We start from the raw sequence: 21,027 nt of genomic DNA, 5'->3' as shown, positions 1-21,027 counted from the left end.
GGCCCGGGCTAAGGCTGCCAGTGTCTCTAGCCCACCCCCTCACCCACACCCCTCGTCTCCTCATTTCTTCCCTCTACTCAGCACAGGCAGAGAGAAGACCCAGGGAGGCAGACATGGCGAGCACAAGTAGATGTCCCGGGCCAGGGCGGAGCCGGGGCCACTGCAGAGGGCAGAGGCTGGGCCACAGGGTGCTTGCTGCCTCCCTCCACCCTAGGGGCATGGGAGGTGCTGGGGGCAGGGCGTTCCTCCGGGTGACCCTCACTCCTTTTTGGGGTCTCGATTCCTCCTCCCACCCCGTTTGTCCGAAGGTGGGTAGGGCCCTTGGGCTCCCCTGTGTGGGAGGGTGTGACTGAGGGCAAAGGTGGGGGGCATGAGAAACCGTGGCCCCCTCCCACAGAATCAGGGTCCATGCCGCCCTGGAGGGCCCAGGGAGACAGACTGGGCATGAAGGGCCTGGCTGTGGCCGGAAAACCCAGAAAGCCAAGGGAGACCCCCCCCCTTGCTCTCTGGTGGTCTCTGTTCCAGGCGCTGCCAGGGAGGGAGGAGGGGCTTCCTGGGGTCGGGGGTGCCAAAAGGGGCTGCAAAGCCTCAAAACTGGGATGGGCAACTGGGTCTTGCGGGCTCCCCCAAAGCAGGTTGTCATTTGGAAGGCTTCCCCAGGGTCACAGGGAGTTGGAAGTTCCCAAGCACAGTGGCAGTCAGGTCCCCACCCCCATGGAGAGGGTCTCTGTTCCACCTTCTCTCTGGATCCCCCACAGGGGAAACGACTTGGCCTAGGTGCAGGGCAGAGCTGGGACAAAAACGCAGGGAATCTGACTTGCAGCCCAGGAATCACGATAGACCCAGGAATTTTAGTGCACTTCACTGTTCTCATTTCAAATTCTCAAGTCATACCGAAGAGCCAAAAATCCCAGAAACATTAAGGAGTTTGCTCCAAACTGTGGCCCCAGTAAGTTTAAAAGGGGTTCATTTGAGGATATCATGGAAATACCAAAACCGCAGGTGTAGGGATGAGCTGTCAGCATGGGGCTGGGTGAGGAGCACCTGCTCGCGTTCGGGCCCCAGGGACTCACGGCCCCGTCCACTGCCCTGACAAAGGCGCCCTGAGCGTGGGGCTGCAGCTCCAGCGCGGGGAGAGCTCCAACCGGAAACCTGAGGGCATGAGGTGTGCCAGGCTCTGAGCTAGGGAAGAAGCCCCCAGGCAGAGGGCACAGCACATGGCAAGACTTGGAGAGGGAAGGAGGATGGTCAGTTGGGGAGGCTGAATCCTGGGGTGCAGGGGGGGGCAAAGGCCAAGTAGAGCTGCAGTTCCCTCTTAGGGAGGGTCCTCGAGGGTTCAGGTGTCTCTTCGGAAGCTTAAGCGTAGAGGCTGGGACAGGAGCGGCCTGCCCGTGCCCAGGGCCCTGTGTTGAGATCAGCAATGCGCTGAAGTCTCCCCACCCCCAATCCCACCCCGTCTGTCCTGCACCAGGCCCCCCAGTGGCTCCCAGTGCGAGCACAGAGTAAGCCCACTCTAAATGCTGGATCCCCAGCATGACCCCATCAGGATTTCTTAGGATGCATGGCATAATGTAATCTGCTGTTCATTATTGTTATTGTTACTAGTTCGGTTTTTAGAGAATAGGACTATTGGAAGAAAATGAAAATGGAATTGCTAAGAAGAGATTCGATAAGGTGAAACACTCTATCCTAGAGAAGAGAAAAATGTGGGAGCAGCTTTAAGTCTCTGAAAAGTGGCTGTGAAGTGGAAGCTGGTTGGTTTCTGTCTCCACTGAGGACAGATACGTGGAAATAGGTGTAGTTGCAGCAGGGAAAACTGAGATTCAGCATGCAGAACTTAGCTTCTGCGAGCGGCTGAGCTTCTGGGATGGGGTGGTCTGGGGGATGGGTGCCGCGTGCGTGAACGTTGCCAGGGCAAACCAGCGGGGACAGCGGAGCAGCCAGGGCTCCTGGCAGAGCTGGGGTCGGGACAGGTAGGCGTGGGTCTCCCAGACCTGCTGAGATTGCAGGGGCACAAGTGCGGACAAGCTGGGGGGGTGAGGGGAACAAGGAGGTTCTTGTGTGAAGGGTTGCTCTGTCCTGCAGAAATAAGGGAAGGTATTTGAAACTGACCTTAAAAAGAAAATCGCACACACTTTGAAAGGCAGCTCTGAAGGCTGCAATTATGAAATTTCCTGTGCTTGGGGGCAGGGAAATAAAAGGGACAAGCGCAGCACAGGCTCTCTGAGGAGCATGCCCCCAAGTTTTGAGAATTTGACTTTTTAATGCAGAGAAGGTTCTCAGACCCCGTTTCTCTTAGTCAAGAGTTTGTGGATCCTTATCAGCCATGGCAGGAGCTGTGCGCCAGGGTGGTTCCCATTGAAGTCAATCACAGGGCAGGAGCCTGGGCAGGGAGTGGACCAGCCTGCCACCCACCCCTCTAAGTCACAGCTGCCAGAACAATACGTAGACCTGAATTAATGAAATAGTCACAGCATTTAGTTTGGCACATATTCCCGAGTCATTATAAATGCCAGCCTCTCCCCTAGGGCCCAGTGTGTGTCACCCAACCACAAATAGGGGCTTTCAAAGCTGAGCAGAGAATGAATGAGCTGAGAAATCATGAGATCCAGAAATGAAACAAAGAGTCTACCATGAGTAAATTAACTTGAAAACCTTTTCTCTGGCAAGAAATACAATGTACACTATCGGTGCTGGTCACTCTGACAGTGCTGAGTCCAGCAATGGGGAGACCCCAGTGTGGCCAGAAACCCTCCCAGAGCCCTCCCCAGGGACTGTCTCGCATCCTTTATGCGCCCGCGAGTGAAGGGCCCACTCGGTGTAGGTGGTTTTCCACCGAGTTGATCTTTGTTTTTTCTTTGTCTGTTTCTTACCATATAATATATTTAGTCTGTGGAACTGGACTAGACCAAACACAAATTTTATATGGGGGAGGGAAAAAAGCTCAGTTCATCAGTAACTGAATCAACAAATCCCCCTTTTCTTTTTTGAATCTAAATCTTTAATGCAAGTGTCTAATCTTCAAAGTTCCCAGATTAAGTGAAAATTTATTGCAAAAGTGACTCTTAAATTTGCCAAGAGATGCAGACACACTGCTTTCCGAGAACTGGTGCTGGAGTAATGCAGAAGGGCTTTTTCTATGTGAACTTCTGATGTCTCATCCATCAGAGAACTGCAAAGGGCAGCGCTAGCTGGTGACATCATGTTCTATCCACTGCCCCGTGGTTGAGTTGAAAAGGAAAGGCAAGTCTAGGAGAAACGAGTGGAGAGTGGAGCCTACTGTGAGGATCCTGGAAATTATCTTCATCTCTGTGCGTTCTACATTTTGCCTAAAAGGCAAATGAACAAAACATCATTTTGAGATATTCCTGGGCACACATGGGTCCTACAATGGACCTGCCCACCTGAGGTGGTCAAAATGATTCTGGGTCAGGAGAGAGGTGTTTCACCTTTGAATTGCTTCAGAATGTGGTCAAGAAGGATTGGATAAGTACAGTTGCTTGTTTATTTGTTTTTAAGTCTCCATCTTTACTTCCAATATGTTTAGTTCAAGAAATAAAGTAACTTCCGAATTCAGGGGCCAGAACTGCCCAAGGGACACCCCAGGCCCCTTCTTTCTTGGGGGTATTGCGGGCGAGTGCCTGAAAGTCAAAATCCCTTGCCACTGTGCCCCCTGGGTCCTCTGAGGGACAGTCCAGGAGTGGTCAAGAGGTGGCTGTGCAAAGCCAGGCACTGGGGGACACCCCCGGGAGACCGTAGGTGAGGGGTGGGGTGGAAAGTGCAGCATCCAGGCTGTGGGACTGGCCAGCAAGGAATCCTGGGTGCTGCAGTGGGAGTCAGCCCCAGGCTTCCTGAGGCTCTTGCTAGAGCAGGGGCCAAGCAGAGGACAGCCAGCACCCTGCCCTTTAGGCCACCAGGCGGGCGAGGTCCCGCAGGACGCAGGCAGTTCTGTGTAAGCCAAGGCAGGCTGGTTTCTCTCTCGCCACCTCCACTGCTGCAAAGTCTCCCCAAATCTCTGATAAGCGGGGAGTCCCAGGGAATGAGTTCAGAATGCTGAGCCCAGCCTTTGGCCCAGCGAGTCAGGTTCAGTAGGAATTGGTACCTTTAATCAGCAATGCCCGGTGCTTCTGGTGCAGGGGCAGTTTTCAGGAACACTGGTTTAGGCGGCAGGTGAGACATGTGGCTTCCAGATGGCGGTTCCTCACAGGAGACCATTTTCTCATTTACTAAGTAACGATTTTGAATGGAAACCAAGACATCTCTGCCGTGACTCCCTCTGAAAGCCAACAGAGCATGGGGTGATACTCCTATTAAAGTAATCGAGGGCAGTCACAATGGGATTTGGGACTTGTGGCTGCAGTCACACTTCTTTTGTCAACTATAATGAGTTCTTGCTTGAGCTGACGTCTCCTTAGTTTAGAAGGTCGGGACATTTGCCTGGATGAGAGAATGTCTTTGAATTTTGCAGACGTGTGTCCATCACTCAGGAACACTATTCCCTAAGACAGGCCCAGTCTTAGATCTTCCCCAGCAGATGGCAGGCAGGGCTGAAATAGTGAGGCAACACCCGCATTGCTGAAAGCATCCAGCCTTCTGCAAAGAGCTGCACCTGGACTCAGAAAACAAGCAGGGGCCTTCAAAAGGACTAGACCCAAGTGGTTAAGAAGAAGAAACCAACTCCTGTCCAAATGGATGCAGCAGTGGCTCCATCATCTTTCACAGGCACCTGTGTTCCCTGAGCCTAACAAGGCTGTTTCCAGTGGGCTCCCAAGCTGCACAGTGTATGTCCCCAGCACTTTAGTATTTACAGTCATCACTTTCAAAATGTCCTGATGCTTAGGTTACTTTAAACAAGCCCCTTCGTGTGGACAGTCTGGGGACTCTTCACAGAAGATGTTCTGCTCTGCAAATTACGCTGGCACAAGTTTGCAAGTACAGACCCTAGAAACTTTTGCCAAAGGTCCAGATGGTCAAGATGGGAATCACACACCCAGGGCCAGGCAGGCCTGCAGCAGCGCGGCCAAGGAGCGGCAGGCAGTGGACGCATTGCTGGCCCAGGAGACAGGAGCCTGTGCTCCAAGCCCAGCTCTGCTGCTTACTGTGTGTTATTGAGATTATTTGAAGCTCTCGGCGCCTTGGTTTTCCCATTGGTTGAATGAGAAGCCTCTGACCCTCACGGGGATTCCCATGGAGATGAAGTGAGCAACATCTGGGCAAACCTCTGTCCCAGAGTAGTTGCTCAGGAAGGTTAGGTAATCTCTCATTTGCCATTTTCTTCACGTGTAATTTCTCTCTCCATATTAGAAGGGGAGAGGGAACTTTTAAGAAGAATTCCAGAGGCATCAGCTTTCCTCTCATACAGCCCCCTCTCCTTCCCCTTGTCATGTCCCACAAACATGATCCTGGTATAGGGCAGAAATATGGGGGTCACCCAGCCTTCTCTTGGCCACCTCAGCCCTTTCTAAGAAGCCACGGATGTGGCCAGTGTTTTCTAAACTGTGAGCTGGTGCCACATGACAGGGATGGTTCTTGACTGCTCTCTCCCTGGGGTGCGGGCACACATCCCTGCGTGAAAGGGATGGTTCTTGACTGCTCTCTCCCTGGGGTGTGGGCACACATCCCTGCGAGATGGCAGGGCCACACCTGGACGAAGGAGCATGGGAAGTGGGGGGAGTCAGGTATCCTGCGCATGCAATATTGATGGGGAAATGGAATACTGCACGCTACCCCCTGCCGGTCCTACTGCTGCTCCCTCCTGGCGCCGGGAACTGCAGGCTTAGCTGCAGGGACATCACCGAGGGGACAGGGAGGGCCCCTGCCCCTCCCCTCAGCCCCCTGACTTGAAGACCCCTTACCTGGGGTGTAAGCCACACCAAGCCAGAGGAAGAGGTAGGAGCCACGAAGTCTGCCCTGAGCTGCTGGGGGTGGGGAGGACGGGAATTCTGCAATGAGAGGGCCGGGCAGAAGGGGCAAACGCCAGCACTGAGGAAAGATGGGTAGGAAAGGGCCTGCCTCTGCCCTTTTATGGGGGACCAAGGAGAATCCCGGGGCTCAGGGAAGTTGGGAAAGACAAGGCAGATTCTGAGCACTTGCATGCATTGGAGAACTGAATAAGCCCATTTCATCACATCCCCCCCTTCTCCTCAGCCTCCGTCCCTCTGGGTCCTTTCTGACCCCTTCCCTTCTGGTGCTTTCTTTGTCTCTGGGCATCTGGCTTCCTTCCCAACCAGCTGAGCTGGGTACAGGGACAGGGAGGGTGGGCTTGGGGCCCCTGGCAGAGCTCGGGGCTCTGAGAGGACTGGGCTCGGGGGCTGGGCTCAGGGTGAAGAGTCTAGGACCCAGAGGGACTCCATGAAACCGCCTCTTCCCGGCAGAAGGCCCACTGCTCTGTTCCCCGCGGTGGGGAGGGATAGGGAAGGAGGAGGTGGGGGGGGTTCCCTCTACCCTAATAGTCTCCTGGAGGATTTGCAAGCTTGGCCCTCCCCCCCCCCCCCCCCCCCCCCCCCCCCCCCCGCTACATCTGGGGAGTGGCGGGTGGGGGCTGGGATATCTATCTCCTCTTCTCTGATATGGTTCTCTCGTGTGTGTCTCTTTCTTCTGTACCTGCTCTCCTGGGGGCCTCTGCTGCTGGCACCCCCCCACACATACAGAGCCAGCAGGAGTGTGTTCTCAGCCATGAAGCTCGGCAGGCATCGACCCCACAAAGACGGGCCCCAAAGACAAGGTAGGGGCAGGGTCGGCCCTTCCCACCTGGCCCCAGTCGATGCGCCCCCAGACCAGTCCCAGCCCGTGCTCCTGGGGTGGGCTGGGGGGAGCCCTGGCCTCTGGAATCGGGGAGCTTCCAGGGCTGCCCATTGGGGACAGCATCCCACCTGTTTCAGAAAGAGCAGAGCCCCCATCAGACCTGCCCGGGCATAGGAGGCTCCTCCTGCCGGCCTCATCCCTATTCTTTTAGTTACATGGAAGCCCAGAGAGCTTTAGTTAGGGGAGGAAACAACAAAAAACAAAGGTAACTCGGCCAATTTCCCATTTCTGGGAAAACTGAGGGTCCCAAGAATCCTTGCCCAGCAGCCAGACTGTTGGCCCTGCCATCCCTGCGCCCTGCTGCCCCCGCAGTGGCCTGGCCACCAAGGGGACGTCCTGGGGGCACTGCAGAGAGGCAGGCCTGGGGGCAGGCCTGAGGAGGCAGGCCTGGCTCTGGCCCAGATGAAAGCACCCTGCTGGGGAAGGGGCAAGTTAGGCTGTTTCAGAGGAGGCAAGGAGGACAGGCAGAAAAAAGGGGAGGAACAGAGCGGAGAACGGAGCTGTGTATAGGGAATGGCCCCAAGGAGTTCGTCGTTCTGCCCCCTGCCAGGGAGCCAGCCTGATCACCCCTGCCCTGCCCCCCCACCGGCAGGGCTCCTGGCTGCTCCCCCCACACCAAGGTTCCCTTGTGGTCCCACTGGCCCCCAGAATCTCTCTTTCTCCCTCCTGCCCCCTTACCAGTTCAAGTCCAGCTGTGCCCTTCCCTATTTAGATTGAGAGTGCAGCTGTCAGCGGAGTCCAAAGCCACTGTCCCTGCAGGGCTTCTTAGACTTGTCCTTTCTTCATCTCATTGGAGCAGCACACACCAATGCAAGCCCTGAATTCCACCAACTGTTTTACCTGGATAAGTTGCTTCCTGAGCCTCCATTTCCCCATCCAGGCCATGAGAACAAGGCCCAGATGTAGTCGGGAAGTCTAGAGACATGTAAGCCTGGCACGTGGTGACCACTCGATAAGGGTGCCAGGGCCCAGGCTTATGTGTTGTCATATACGCACGGGCTCTCCCTCTTCTGCAAAGTCTAGCCGGTGCTTAAGCAAGTGACGTAAAAGTGTTACGCTAATGAAAATGAACAAGTAAGGACCAGATAAATTATCAGTTAACATGGAGGAGCAAGATGAGGCAGAGAACAATGCGGAAATCGTGCCCGCACAGCCTAGGCAGATGCTACGTAGGTAGACCTTGAATTTGGCTCTGAGCTTACGGATTCCCAAGCCAAAGGGGAGGCCCTATCGCTAGCCCACTGCCAGACCCCCCCCACCCAGCCTTTCTTTCCCCCGAGATGAGCCCGCCGTGCTGGAGATGGAGGACCTTGACCACCTGGCCATGCGGCTGGGGGACGGGCTGGACCCTGACTCCTTGTCTCTGGCCTCTGTCACGGCTCTCACCACCAATGTCTCCAACAAGCGGTGAGCGAGCGGGAGCCCCCACCTGCCTGCTACCCCCCCCCCCCCCCCCAAGCAGGAGCCAGCTTGCCCCGGTGGAGTTCGGGTAGGGGAGAATCAGGGTGCATGGGCAGCTTCCTCCTAACCCTGCCCCTTTTCCTGGAGTGTCTTGCCTCTCCCCCTGCAAACGCTGAATGCTGATGCTGCCCATCTGTTCCCAGGCCACTGAACCCCTCCTGGGTTGGGGAAATCATCCCACACAGAGCCACCCAGCCCATACCCGAGCTGTTAATCTAATGTCTGTCTCCGGGTTGCCTCTGCCCTTATGTTAGCCCTCTCTTTTGGGAACTCAGAGAATAATTCATCTAGGTGGGCAGTGGTGGCACAGTGGCAGAGTTCTCGCCTGCCATGCCAGAGACCCATGCAAAAAAAAGAGAGAGAGAATAATTAATCCCACTGTGTTGGGCAGTTTTAGGAGTGTTTGAAGACCATGAGTCTGTCCCTCTGCCCTCTCACCAGGCCTGACACTGCATTCTCCCCCCAGGTCTAAGCCAGACATTAAGATGGAGCCAAGTGCCGGGCGGCCCATGGATTACCAGGTAGGTGGGCACCTGAGGGCCTCATGCTTTTCAGACTCTGCTCTGGCCAGATGTGCATTATGTCAACTCTTTGGAGGTCATAGAGAACCACAAGCTGAAAATAAATTCCCAAAGTAAACTTGTTCCTGGAGGCATTCCTAGAAGTGTCATACATGGGAAGACATGAGCCCAAGGAGGAGCTTGAGAAGGCCACTTGTATGGTCAATGTCCTCCTGGGATTCTGTGTCCAGCACTAGACTTTGTAAAGTAACAGGAACCTGGAAACACTATAAAGAGACCAAGGAGAATCTCAAACACAAACAAACACACAGACTTTGAACAGTTAAATAAGAACCTTTGAAGAAAGTTTGTTTGCTTGTGGTCTTCTGAGTTGTTGTTTTGTGCTGTTCTGATGTGAGCCCTGGTGGTAGATGTCTGGTGAGAGTATGGGTAATGTTTTTCTTTTTTCTTTTTTGCTTCTCTGTGGTTTCTGAAATTTTTGTTTCTAAAACTGGAGACAAAAACTGGGGAGAGATTTGCATCTGTCAGATGGGAACATGGCCACATGGCAGACAAGGCTGGTGGCTGCTGGGCAGGACCCCACAGGGTGGCTAGGCCCCACTGTTGTTCTTGCTGCCTGGGGTGTGGCCTCAGCTTTGCAGGTTTAGAGCCTCCATTTGGTCTCTTCTTGCAGAGCTGACCAGTTACAGAGTCTGAGACCGAGTTATACTGATATGACTCACAAGCCAGAAGCTCCTATCACTTTTTTGTAAACTGAGGCAGGGGAGGAGGAGGCACATCCCAGAAAGGGTCCAGGAGCCATCTGCTGCTCTGTCCCCTGCAGGGCAGGAGGCCCAGCCACAGGGCAGAAGGCTGCTGGGCCCTCCTAGCATTGACTAAGGGGAGACAGAGGCTTCCGGAACCCCACTTGGCTGCCGCTGCCTCACAGGTGTTCTGTCTGGGTACCAGCACCCAGAATCAGAGTGGGCAGTTGCCCAGGTCCCCAGTCCCATGCACCCTCTGTCTTTTTTAAGGACACCCACCTCACCTCCCTCAGGTGAGGCCGTAACCGACTCAACAGCACCTTCCTTTGCCTCGAGTGCATCTGATCGTGTTTTCTCACCTTATCTCCTTTAATCCTTGCTTCAGTTTGTTTTCATCCACTCAGTGACCATCCTCCCTGGTGCTTCCAAACAGCCCTGGACAGTGTCCAGCTGGCCTCCTCTGTGGATGAGAAGTCGCCAGTGGGCTCTGTGGAGGCTGGGTGTGTCACCCCCTCCTCCCTGCCAGGACCCAGCAGGTGTCCTATGTCCTGAGGGTCTAAAAACCTTTCCAAACAACAAGGCTCAGGTCTTTGTTTTTCTCTGTACTGGGAACAGGAATGTCCCAAAAAACAAAGACCACCCACCCTCTGCCCCCTTCCCTCTGCTCCATCACAGCCTGCCAGGCTAAAGGCATACAGAAAAAGGGGTTGGCAGAAAAGGGGGCTGTGCTGTTGACACTGATGTCACTGTCATTTGAAGGTTTGCTCCATGCCGGGCACGGTGGGGGGAGCTGTAGGTGTGTTTTCCTGTTTACACTCATGCAAGTCTTACAGTTGCCCAAATGCAGGTATTTCGCCATCTGTGGGTAAGAAACTGAGGCTGAGGGAGGTGAGGGAACTTTCCCAAATCACACAGAGTCAAAACTAGAGCCAGAATTCAAATGTGGTGGTCAGAGCTTCTACTTTCTCTACAGCCAGGCCTTGTAGGCAGTGGCTGCCTCCGGGTCCCTGGCTCATCCTTGGCTTACTACCAGCTGCTTGCTGAGACTTTTATTAAATGCGCCAGACATTCTCCCTCCAAATACTTTTTAAACCTTCAATGCACATGTTGTTGCAGTTAAACTGCTAAACCATTATTTCCCTTATTGGCAACTCTAGCACAAGAGTTGGTACACTCTGAGAGAACTGCGGGCATGCAGCTGTGAAATTATTCCTTACTTCCAATAAATACAATATATAAAGCAATAAAAGCTGCCAGCAGGGACTCCTTTGGAGAACTTGACTTTGATGTGTTATAAGACCTCAAAAAGCATGCCCAGCTGGTGACAGGATGAGGGTCGGGGTGGGGTGAGGGGTCGCTTAGCTGAACTCGCTTTCGGGAAGGATCTTGAGGGGTCCCAACCATCCTGATGGATAGCACTGAAAGGAGATCTGGGGGTCTAAGGTCCAAGGAGTAACCCATATGCCCAGTTTCTTCCATGGACAAAGTATGTGATGTGTAAACCCTTTCCTCATTGTTGGCATCTTGGCCCACCAAGGAGAGAATCCAGAGGCTTCCCCTGTGAACTCTCACGTTGCACTTTCCTCATCAGAGTGAGCACACCTCGGTGCTCGGCAGAGATATACTTCTTCGGTGTGTCATGGAGCCTTGGCTCTCTTCCCTGCGTGCTCTTCCTGGAACCAAGATCCAATACGTTTTCACCTCCAGACATCTCTCTGGTTTTCATTTTACCTCTCCTGCCGCTGATTCTCAGCCCCCAGCCTCCAGCCTCGACGGTGTAATGGCACTCACTGGCCACCTGGTCTCCCTGCCCTCATGTCGCCTCCTCCAGCCCGTCCTCTGAGCTGCCCCTGGGGAGATCTCAAAACGTAGATCTGCTCGGGTAGGGCATGCCTCTGCCACCTGCAGAGGGAAGGTGAAGCGTGTTGGAGACGTGCAGAACGGAGGGCTCTGCCGACTCCCATCTCATCTTTTGACTGAGACACAACCACATCTCTTGGAAAAACAGCTCTTGGGTTCTTCCAGGACAGAGGTATAGAGTTACCTCTCAGCACTGTTCCTTCTGGTGGCTTCTGTGGAGCCACCTGGGCCTCACGGCCCTTATCTTGGAGAGGGAAGGCCGAAGAGTTGGTGACCACGAGTCTTCCTACTTTGCTGGGCAGGGAGTCCCATTTGTGACTCTGTTTGCCTCCTTGTCTTCCACCCTGGAAAAATCGAGTCCTGTCCTGATGACTGGAGCATGGAAGGAAAGGACAGCCAACCCCCTCCCTCGGAATCCTAGAGAATGACCGATTCCCCCTCCATAGAGCCCCAGGAAGGGGTGGAAGGACACCAGAAATGGCCCCCTGAACTCCCTGAGCCCCCTTAATCCCCTCCCAGTACCCAGAACGCCTGTGGCCTCCCTCCTGCCCTTGCAGACCTCCCGGCTTCCTCGCTGGGCTGCCCCTTCCCTGCCTTGCTCCTCTTGGCCCTCCCCCCTCCTCCCCTCCCTACCTCCCTCCCCTCAGGTCTGAGTCTCCAGGCCAGGGCTATCAGCTGCCCCGTTGCTCTGCCCCGTGGAGGAAGGTGGAAACTTCGGGTCCTGGAAAGGAGGAGGACACAAAAAGGTGTCCTCCGGATGGAAAACACAGCAACCCACCTCTCATGTTATGTAGGTAAATCCCCTGCTGGCAAATCCTTAGTAACTTATTATGCTAAAACTGGGCCCTATCTCCTTCCCGGGCCTGTGTTACAAAAAGCATTTTTGGGGTTTGGGGAGAAGGATTCGTTGTCAAAGAAAATACTGGGATTTTTAAAAAAACCTTGAGTGTAAAAAAATGTCCTGATGATTAAAACTCTGTAAGTTACTATGCAAAGAACATTCTAGAAGGAGTTCTAGTCTCTTCACTCTCCTCCTGGTAAACTTCTCAGAGTCAGGTTAGTTAGCCCCATTTCCGTTTCAGCTCCCTGAGGAAACAGTGACTGTTGAACAGTCTTCAGAGAACCGGATTCTGGGTTTTTCCCTTCGGCCCGTCGAGTTCCAGAAAGAGCTGTCGGCTTTCACGGTCCGAGTGTTACTCAGTTCGTGGATATCCAATTCCCAGTTCCATGTCTAGTCCCCACCGTTGTTCTCACTGGCCTCAGAATTTCCAGTTTTCTTAATGTCATTAATTCTGATGTGTGGATTTTTTTTTCTTTTTTGGCCAACAGAATATTTATAAGACTTTAAGACTTTGATGGATATAGTATATGATCATTTTAGTGGTCATTCTTCTTTTATGAAAAGGGAAAATAAGTCTCTTGAGTAATATCATATTTAGAAATTGCATCAAAACACAGCAACTAACAGAGCAAATCCAAAGCTTAAATGGGAGGGTTCGAGAAAAGTAGTGGTTTCATCAGAAATGGTAGATTTTGGATTCCAGTCAATGAGCCAGGAATCATTACAGATACTCACGTGGGAAAGGAGTTTGTTTGCTTCGATCCCCACTGTGTCTGGCCCCCCGTAGATGCCCAGTAGATATCTGCCAATGAATGAGCAGCTGACACGGGGCTTCCCAAGACAGAAGTAAGGTTCAGGAGAGCCGGATGCTGCTTAAAGGGCCAGAAGCACACACGCAACGTATGGTCAACAGGCCAGAGAAGGTGGCTTTGGGGGGAGGAGGGGGCTGCAAACACCTTACCGGGGCCATTCAAACAGCTATTCAAAAAAAAATTAACCTTAAGGGGGAGAAACCAGAAATGTGGAAAGGAGGCCAAATTCCAGAATCACAAAGAATGTCAGAGGCTTAAAATGAGAAATGCTATAACAGGAAATTAAAAGCACAGCCTCGAATGCACGAGCGCCCTGCGGTTAGTCTGGCGGCATGTGCGGTGCAGAAGCCTGGGTACCAGGAGAGGGAAGCTGACGTACCTGGAATCACCTGGGGAGCTTTAAAAATACACATGCCTGGGCCTCAGCCCAGAGATTCTGATTCGATTGGTCTGAAGTGTGGCCTTGGCAGCAGGATTTTTAAAAGCCCCTCTCCCCCCGCCAGGTAACTCTAGTAAATGCTGCTTTAGAACTGGTCTGGCCTAATCCCTTCTTCTGTAATTGAGGACGTGAGACCTAGCAGGGGAAAGGGCCCAGGCAGAGCTCAGACTGGAACCCCCTGTCCAGCGCTGCTTCCCTGCACCCTCCAGCCTCACCGCCCCAGCGCCCTGACTCCAGCGGGACCACGGAGCACTGTGCTCCGGGGAGCACTCCGCTCCGGGGAGCACTCCGCTCACAGCAGCATCCGGCCTCTCTCTCCTGCCCACAGGTCAGCATCACGGTGATTGAGGCTCGGCAACTGGTGGGCTTGAACATGGACCCTGTGGTGTGCGTGGAGGTGGGCGACGACAAGAAGTACACGTCCATGAAGGAGTCCACCAACTGCCCCTACTACAATGAGGTCAGTGGGCCCATGGTTGGCAGAGGGAGGAGGAGCCTCCCAAATGTGGCAGGAGTCTGGCCCCGGCCTCCACTAGACCTGATGAGCAGCTGGGAGCACACAGGGCTCTAAGGGCACCAGCAGGAGTGACTGTTCCCGCTCCTGCTGCCACCCCCCAGCACGCGGAAGCTCAGTGCCACACCTCAGCTGGCCAGGGCAGACCTTTTGCCATGAACACCGCCCCAGGGTCTCCTGCTCAGCTTCCAGCAGCATCTGTAAGCGAAACTCAATCCCTGAGGATGGCAGGTCCCAGCTGTTCCTTGGGACAGAGCCCTGGGGGCTGCCACCTCACTTCAGGCCCTGCACATGGCGGTGTCAGTGCTGTTAATGAGCCCCTGCTGAATGCTTCCAGTGCACCATCGCTTCTGAACCTCACCCACCGTCTTGTCTGAGGCTGACCTCCTGGACCCATCTCGCCCGTGAGGGCCTTGGTGCCCCTGGAGGAGGACCTGGCCCGAGCACCTTTGTGCCAGTGTAGGATCCCGTGGTCAGCCTCTGCTGAGCTGCCTTTAGGGTGGCCTGAGCCCTGGGGGCTCCTCTCCAGAGCATTGGCCTTGACTCTTGGGATAGAGAGAAAATCGTGGTACCACATCTGTTCTGTTCGACTGTGCAGAGGCTGAGGGACCACAGACACCATTCCAAGGCAATCTCCCATCCTCCAGATTCAGAGACTGAGGCCTTGACATGGGAAGGGCCTTGTCCAAGGTCACACAGAGCATTGTTGGCAGAGCAGGGTCCACACTGTCCGGCATCCAGCCCGGGGCTCTTGCCACCACTTGACACGGCCACCCAAGACCCAGCCTGTGACTCCTGGGTTCCAGGAGCTATGGCAAGGGGCTCCAGGGACCTCCCTTGGAAGCCTGAACACACAGCACATTAACCCAATGGCCTGGTGGTCCTAGGGGCCACCTAGTCTCTTTCCCCACGGCTCCCAGCAGTAAGGGTGCCAGGCTGGCCCCCACAAGGTGTCTGTGTCCTGAGTCTCAGCATTGTCACAAGGCATGGGGAGGTTTGAGGGGTGCCATCTGTACCTGGGGAAGTCCCTTGGGAAAGTGGTGCAGCCCTCCAGCTGTGCACCTGCAGGAAGAGAGCCCTGGCACCTGTCTTTCACAGCTCCCACAGCTGGTTTCCCACAGGTCCCTGGGGCTGGGACACAGCCCCCCCTCCCCCCACCCCAGGACCCCTCCAGGCCCATCTGGCAGCCTTCCCCAGAGTCAGGAAATTCAGACTCAGCATCTTTGACCTTATGCCAGGTCATCTCCCGGACTGGAAAAGCTTCCAGCCTAGATAAGGATGCACTTTCCCTTGAGGATAAAGAGACAGGTGCACATGGTCTTCCCGTGGCTATTTAATACTTGTGGAAGCCACTTGTGGCTCACTGGAGGGCTCACCTTGCACGGGCCCATGCGCCTCAGGTTTCATTCAAATTGTTTCCTCTCTCCCAGGACACAGAGCTGCTCCCCCTGCTCTGTGGCTCACTGGCAGACTCCTACCCAACCCACAGGGCCCAGCTCTCATGTCCTCGCCCCTGGGCAGCTCTCTTTGCTCTCTGCCTCGGAGGTCACCACACCCTCTCCCTGTGTCAGAAGCTTCTTGGATTGAGGTTGGTCATTGAGGTCTCTGCTCTCTGGTGGACTGGAGGCCCCCAGGCTCCTGTATCACTGTGGCTGTCTCAGAGCCTGGAATGTACTTGGAGGACTTGGTAACACTATGCTGAGCAGATCCTGACACTGACTGGCATTTGCTGGGCATCTGCCAGGAGCCATGGGCACTGCAGAGATGAGAAGGACAGTTCCTGCCTCTAATAGGGCCCCTCCCCATTCCAGTCTGGAAACCTTCACACCCGTAGTTCAATCCTCTGAGATGATTTGTTCTGCTTACCGTTGGACCCTCTCAAATTTGATCTTAATCAGATTTTTGTTCTTTTTCACAAACCAAATTAGGTCTGATTTGTTCAATTTTTATCTGTTCCCTGTAAACCAGGGTTTCTCAACCCCAGCCCCATGGCCACTTTGGACCGGATAATTCTTTGTTGCAGGGAGGCGTGCTGGGCTCTGTGGGTGTTTAGCAGCCCCTGACCTCTCCCCACTAGATGCCAGCAGAAGTCACACTGGCCCCCCCACCCACCCACAGTCACGGCCACCCAAGACCCAGCCTGTGACTCCTGGGTTCCAGGAGCTATGGCAAGGGGCTCCAGGGACCTCCCTTGGAAGCCTGAACACACAGCACATTAACCCAATGGCCTGGTGGTCCTAGGGGCCACCTAGTCTCTTTCCCCACGGCAAAGTGACAAACAAAAATGTCCCCAGACATTGCCAAATGTTCCTGGGGGAAGCAAGATTGCCGCCAGTTGAGAATCTGTCTTCTAAATCATTGTCCTCTGATTACCCCAAGCACAAGGCTGGGGTTTCCTTTCTCTTTTACCCCCATCCTATGCCACAACATCCCCCGGCCCCACGGCTGTACTGCTTCTGCCTAATTCTCCCAGGTGGGGGGGACCCTCCTTTGGCTCCACTAAACCCAACAGAGGGAGGTGGGAACCAGCAGCTCCACTCAGGAGAATCCTGAGAGATTACAAAAGAGCATGTGCTCAGCAGATGAGAGGAATTGACCACGGACAGCTCCGGGAGTGTGGCGTTCTGGCCTCGCATAGCTGGCCGGTGCCCCTGGCTGCCCCAGGGCTGACCCGGCTGGGACCTGCCCTCCTGCTTGTTTTGGCTCCACTCCTGTCTTCTGTCCACAGTCCCAAGCAGACGCTTCTCCTTCTCCGGGTACACCTGGTCCGGGCCTCGCACACCTGGAGCAGTGGCCCTCCCCCAACCTAAAACCAACCTCTCCCCATTGCCCAGGATCCTCCTCTTACTACATCCCAAAGAACCTGGCATTACATCAGCCCCACAACTCCCCAACCTCATCCTTGCCCCTCTCCTGGCTCCTCCTCCTTTCCATCTAAGAGGTTCTAGAGCAGTGTATTGTAAGCACGACTGTGAGAAACCTGCCTGCTGCAGGTCCGAAGAGCTCCTGCGTTCCTCTGCTCTGCCTTCCCTCCACCCCAAGTCTTCCTCTCCTCCCATTCCCACTCCAGCCCTGGGAGCTGCCTCTGCTTCCTCCCTCCAAAACACACCTCAGAGTCTGCCATCACCCGGGTCACCAAGGAACCTGCTGTTCCTATATAACACGTCCCCTCGCCATCCCCTGGCCCATGCCTACTCAGCACCTTTCATTCTGTCAGCCGCTCTCCCCTTGGGGGGGCCTCCTCACGTGCCTTCCTGCTCTCCTGCCTCTCCACTTCCTTCTCCTCTATCTCCTTCTTGCCTTCTCTCCCTCTGCCCTGCTGGAACGCTGTCAGCTCCCCAGTCCTGAGCCTGCTGCTCTCCCCACACTCTCCGGGGGCCTCTCATCCATCCCCGTGGCCTTGGGTCCCTTCCACGTGCTCCCGGTTGCCAGCTCCAGCCCTCTCTCCAGCGCTCAGACCCCATGGCCAGCACTGCTGGGTGTGTTACGAGCACACGGAGCAGAGCACGTCTGTTGTGCCATCACCACACGCACACCCCGAGTCGCATGCCTGGCAGGGGTAATCCTGTCTAGGGCCCCACTGCCACATCCCCCCCACCCCCACCCCGCCAGGTGAACGCCGCCCCTCACGTGGTGCAACCTGGCACCTGGGATCAGTTTCCCCATGTCCCAGAGGAGTAAAGCGAGGCCTAGGAGAGGAAGTGAGTTGCTCAGCTAGACTCTGAAGCTGGCCCCTTTATCCAGAGTCTCCAGTGTGAACTTGAGCTGCGGGGAGAAGCCTCTTGGCCAATACTTCCCTTAGGCCCGCTGGCCGCCTTCCTTCCTCCTCCCCGCGCAGACACCAAAGCAGCTGTCCCTCCTCTCTTTGCCCCACACCCTCATTCCCAGATCCTCATGCAGCCAGGTCAGAGCAAGAGAGAAGAGTGGTGCCCACCGCATTTTACATCTGCAGTATTAGGTGTCTCCATTCTAAGACTCACCTTAGTTTACAGTTGACATCTCCCACTGGGATACATCTTCTAGGCCCTGGGCGCTGTGGTTTAATGATGGGTTCCCTGGCACACATTACAGTATATTTTACCATCAATGGCATCTTCAATTATGTGAGACATGTGGTATCCCAGTAGAGCCTCAGAACAAGACTCTGTGGTGGGTGCTATTGTATGCATTTTATAGCTCGGGAAACCGAGGTTCAAAGAATGAGTTGCTCAAGGCCTCACAGCTAGAAAGGGGTTGAACTGGAGCTAGAATCCAGGTCTCCTGGTTCTCCAGCCAAGGGCCCTTCTATGTGCAACACATCTGTGTAGACTGGCCAACCTAATGCTCCTACTTCCTTTCCCATTCCACACTGGCCATCACTGGCTCTGTCTGGGGGACAGGGCCCTGCCCTCCTGTTGGGGGCCCCTGCAGAGTGAGGGCCCTGCCTCCCCCCTCCTCCAGAGTCAAGAAGGACCAGTGATTGTCACTATTGGTCGTCTGAGCTACAAGGCTCAGGGGAAATGGCCGGGGAGCAGACAGGCACTGGCAGGAGGGAGGGGCTCCGCACTGCCCCCCAGCTGTCAGCTGTTGCTGCCACCTGGTGACAGTGGGCCTGGGTCCTTCCCCCCTCCAGTACTTTGTCTTCGACTTCCACGTCTCTCCTGACGTCATGTTCGACAAGATCATCAAGATCTCGGTGAGTGGGAGCAGGCTCTGGCAGGCAGGGCTTCTAGCTTAAACTGCTGGGCTAGATGTTGGCCCCCCTCACCCCTTAGCCAGCTACCTCTGTAGAGTATACAACCTACACACCCTTGCATGGCAGCCAGCAAGAAGCCGGTGAGGGCAGGAGGGGCTTGGGGAGCCCACACGCCCTCCCGCTTCTCCACGATGCTGGGGACCCCAGAAAGGCTGAAGTGGTGCCACCGTCAGCCGGCGCCACGACAATCCCTCCGGAAGACCTACCCTAGCTGGTCTGACTGGTGGCTGGTGGTTCTGCCCGGAAGGTGATTCACTCCAAGAACCTGTTACGCAGCGGCACCCTGGTGGGGTCCTTCAAAATGGATGTGGGGACCGTGTACTCGCAGCCTGGTGAGTAGCTGTGGGCACGGCCGGGCCAGCAGGGCACACGTGGGCCCCGGGGAGCATGGCACACACAGCCTTCCTGCCCTGGGAGTTCCTGGGCTCGGCCTGGCGAGGACTGTGAACGCCATCGGGCAAGTGTTAGTGTACTGCGGGGTCAGGGGCCACGTGCCCAGGCTGTCCAGACATGCAATGAGAACTGCACAGGCCAGTGGACTCTTTCTCGTGCTCAGGCTCAGTCCACACGGAGCCCGGAAGCTCTGGGTGGCCCATGGCAGGCTGGTGACTGGTGCTTATGGGCAGTGTGCAGATGCGTCCTCCCAGCCTGGTGAGGGGCTGTGCTCCTGCTGCCTGGGCCAGCACCCAGGGAGCAGAGAGGCTTCCGCTTCACCCTCACAGGAGCCCAGGGCTGGGAGGAGGTGGGCAGCAGTGTCTCTCCATTTTGCCATTGTGAGTCGGTGGCTCCGAGAAGCCCCGGGGCCCGCCCCTGCCATCCAGCTGGTCACAGGGGAGGCCAGGCTCTGTGACTCCAGAGCCTCCCAGTGAGTTCCCTATCCTCGATGTGTTGGCTGCTGAGGGCTTGTGGGCTGACCGTCCACCACGGGTCGGCGGAGGAGCAGGTCTGTGGGTGCCCCAGGGCCAGCACTGGACAGGGATGCTGGGGGACCCGAGGGTGGCCCAGAGGGGCTGGTGAGGGTCGCGACATGCAGAGGAGGTGCCCTCAGCCTGACAGAGGACAGCCGTCCACCCGGCCAGCACAGCGGCCACCAGCACACAGCCCAGGCCCCCGTCATCCCACTTTAGGACGTGGTAGTGACCCCCTCTGGCCCTTGGACAGTGACTTCACAATTCCACCCAGACTGTCACGTTCAACCTTCACATACTGTGGGGGGCACCGGCGTTCCTCCCCATTTTACAGATGAGATAAATGAGGCTAAGAGTGATGAAGTGGCCTGGGGGTGCTGCTGCTGCATGATTGAGGTGAACAACTTGGCGATTTCATGTGGGTCAATGTAATAGATGCTCAGCTAGTACATAGTAAAACTGGGACTCAAACCGAGGAATCAGAGGCCAAAACTCCTGATGATTCACCTAAAAATTACAAAATCACAGGACGCTCAAGCAGCAAGAGACCTTAACAGCATCCAGCCCAATCTCTATCAAGTTGGGGAAATGAGGCCCTGATGATGGAGGGACTTGCCAAAGCCAGATGGGTTAGCGGTCGGTCTGGGAGCAGAGCCAGGGCCTCCCTTTCCACTGTCCCCTGCACATGCCGTGGTCCTCAGCAGAGGGCGCCTGGCCATCCAGTGGTGTAGGGTCAGGGAAGAGGGTGAGTCCCCCACCATGCTGTTCCCTGGGAAGCGTGCAGGGCTGTGGGCTGCTTCTTTGGAGCCCGCCACCCCAGGGCAGGCCCATCCCCCAGTACCCTCTACAGGCCTTAGGCCTGGGGCCACACAGAAAGCTGGGGCTCGGAGAAGGAGGCCAGGCACAGACTCAGGGAGCCCCTTCCAACTGCAGGCCCTGGGCTAAGCATGCTGTCCCATTAGGCTGACCCTCACACTACCCCATGCTCCCATGTCACAAGGATACCAAGCCTCGGTGAGTTTAAATAGCTGGTCCTGAGCCACAGTGTGAGTGACAGAGCCAGGTGCGATGGCAGGTGTGTGGGGGCCCAAGCCCAAGCTCCCCACCCTGAGACTCGTTGTACCTGCTGGATCTGTCACTCAATCTGGCACTTCCACAGGAGGCTGGAGCCCTGTGGCCCCTTCAGTCAGGGCACTGACGTCTTCACTCTACCATCTCCAGTTTGTCCCAGCCTTCTGGATGAGTCCGTGGTGTCAGACCAGCCAGGGAGTTGTTGGACAGTGGGCTGCCAGGGCTACACAGCTCCCAGGGGCTGCTGGCAGGCTCTGAGTGGTACCAATTCCCTTGGAAGGGAAGCTTCCCGGGGGGCCACAGACCTGTTCTCCCCCT

General features: G+C 55.5%; 1 protein-coding gene across 5 annotated transcripts in view; it reads left to right on the top strand.

Moving 5' to 3' along the window:
• Nucleotides 1-21,027, top strand: part of OTOF (otoferlin) — a 101,513-nt gene that overhangs the window by 43,134 nt on the left and 37,352 nt on the right. For 3 of the 5 annotated variants that reach the window (XM_077152344.1, XM_077152341.1, XM_077152338.1), the window contains exons 6-12: nucleotides 82-126; nucleotides 6,651-6,724; nucleotides 8,085-8,211; nucleotides 8,732-8,786; nucleotides 13,810-13,941; nucleotides 18,608-18,670; nucleotides 18,978-19,062. In XM_077152344.1, coding sequence (XP_077008459.1) covers nucleotides 82-126; nucleotides 6,651-6,724; nucleotides 8,085-8,211; nucleotides 8,732-8,786; nucleotides 13,810-13,941; nucleotides 18,608-18,670; nucleotides 18,978-19,062 — 581 coding nt within the window. The remainder of the gene's footprint in view (nucleotides 1-81; nucleotides 127-6,650; nucleotides 6,725-8,084; nucleotides 8,212-8,731; nucleotides 8,787-13,809; nucleotides 13,942-18,607; nucleotides 18,671-18,977; nucleotides 19,063-21,027) is intronic. The other 2 variants (XM_077152345.1, XM_077152340.1) reach the window with 1 other exon arrangement.

The sequence above is a fragment of the Tamandua tetradactyla genome, chromosome 3 (assembly GCF_023851605.1).
Source record: "Tamandua tetradactyla isolate mTamTet1 chromosome 3, mTamTet1.pri, whole genome shotgun sequence".
NCBI classification, from domain to species: Eukaryota; Metazoa; Chordata; class Mammalia; order Pilosa; family Myrmecophagidae; genus Tamandua; species Tamandua tetradactyla.
The sequence above is the reverse complement of the archived record's forward strand: the minus strand, read 5'-3'. Positions and strand labels throughout refer to the sequence as shown.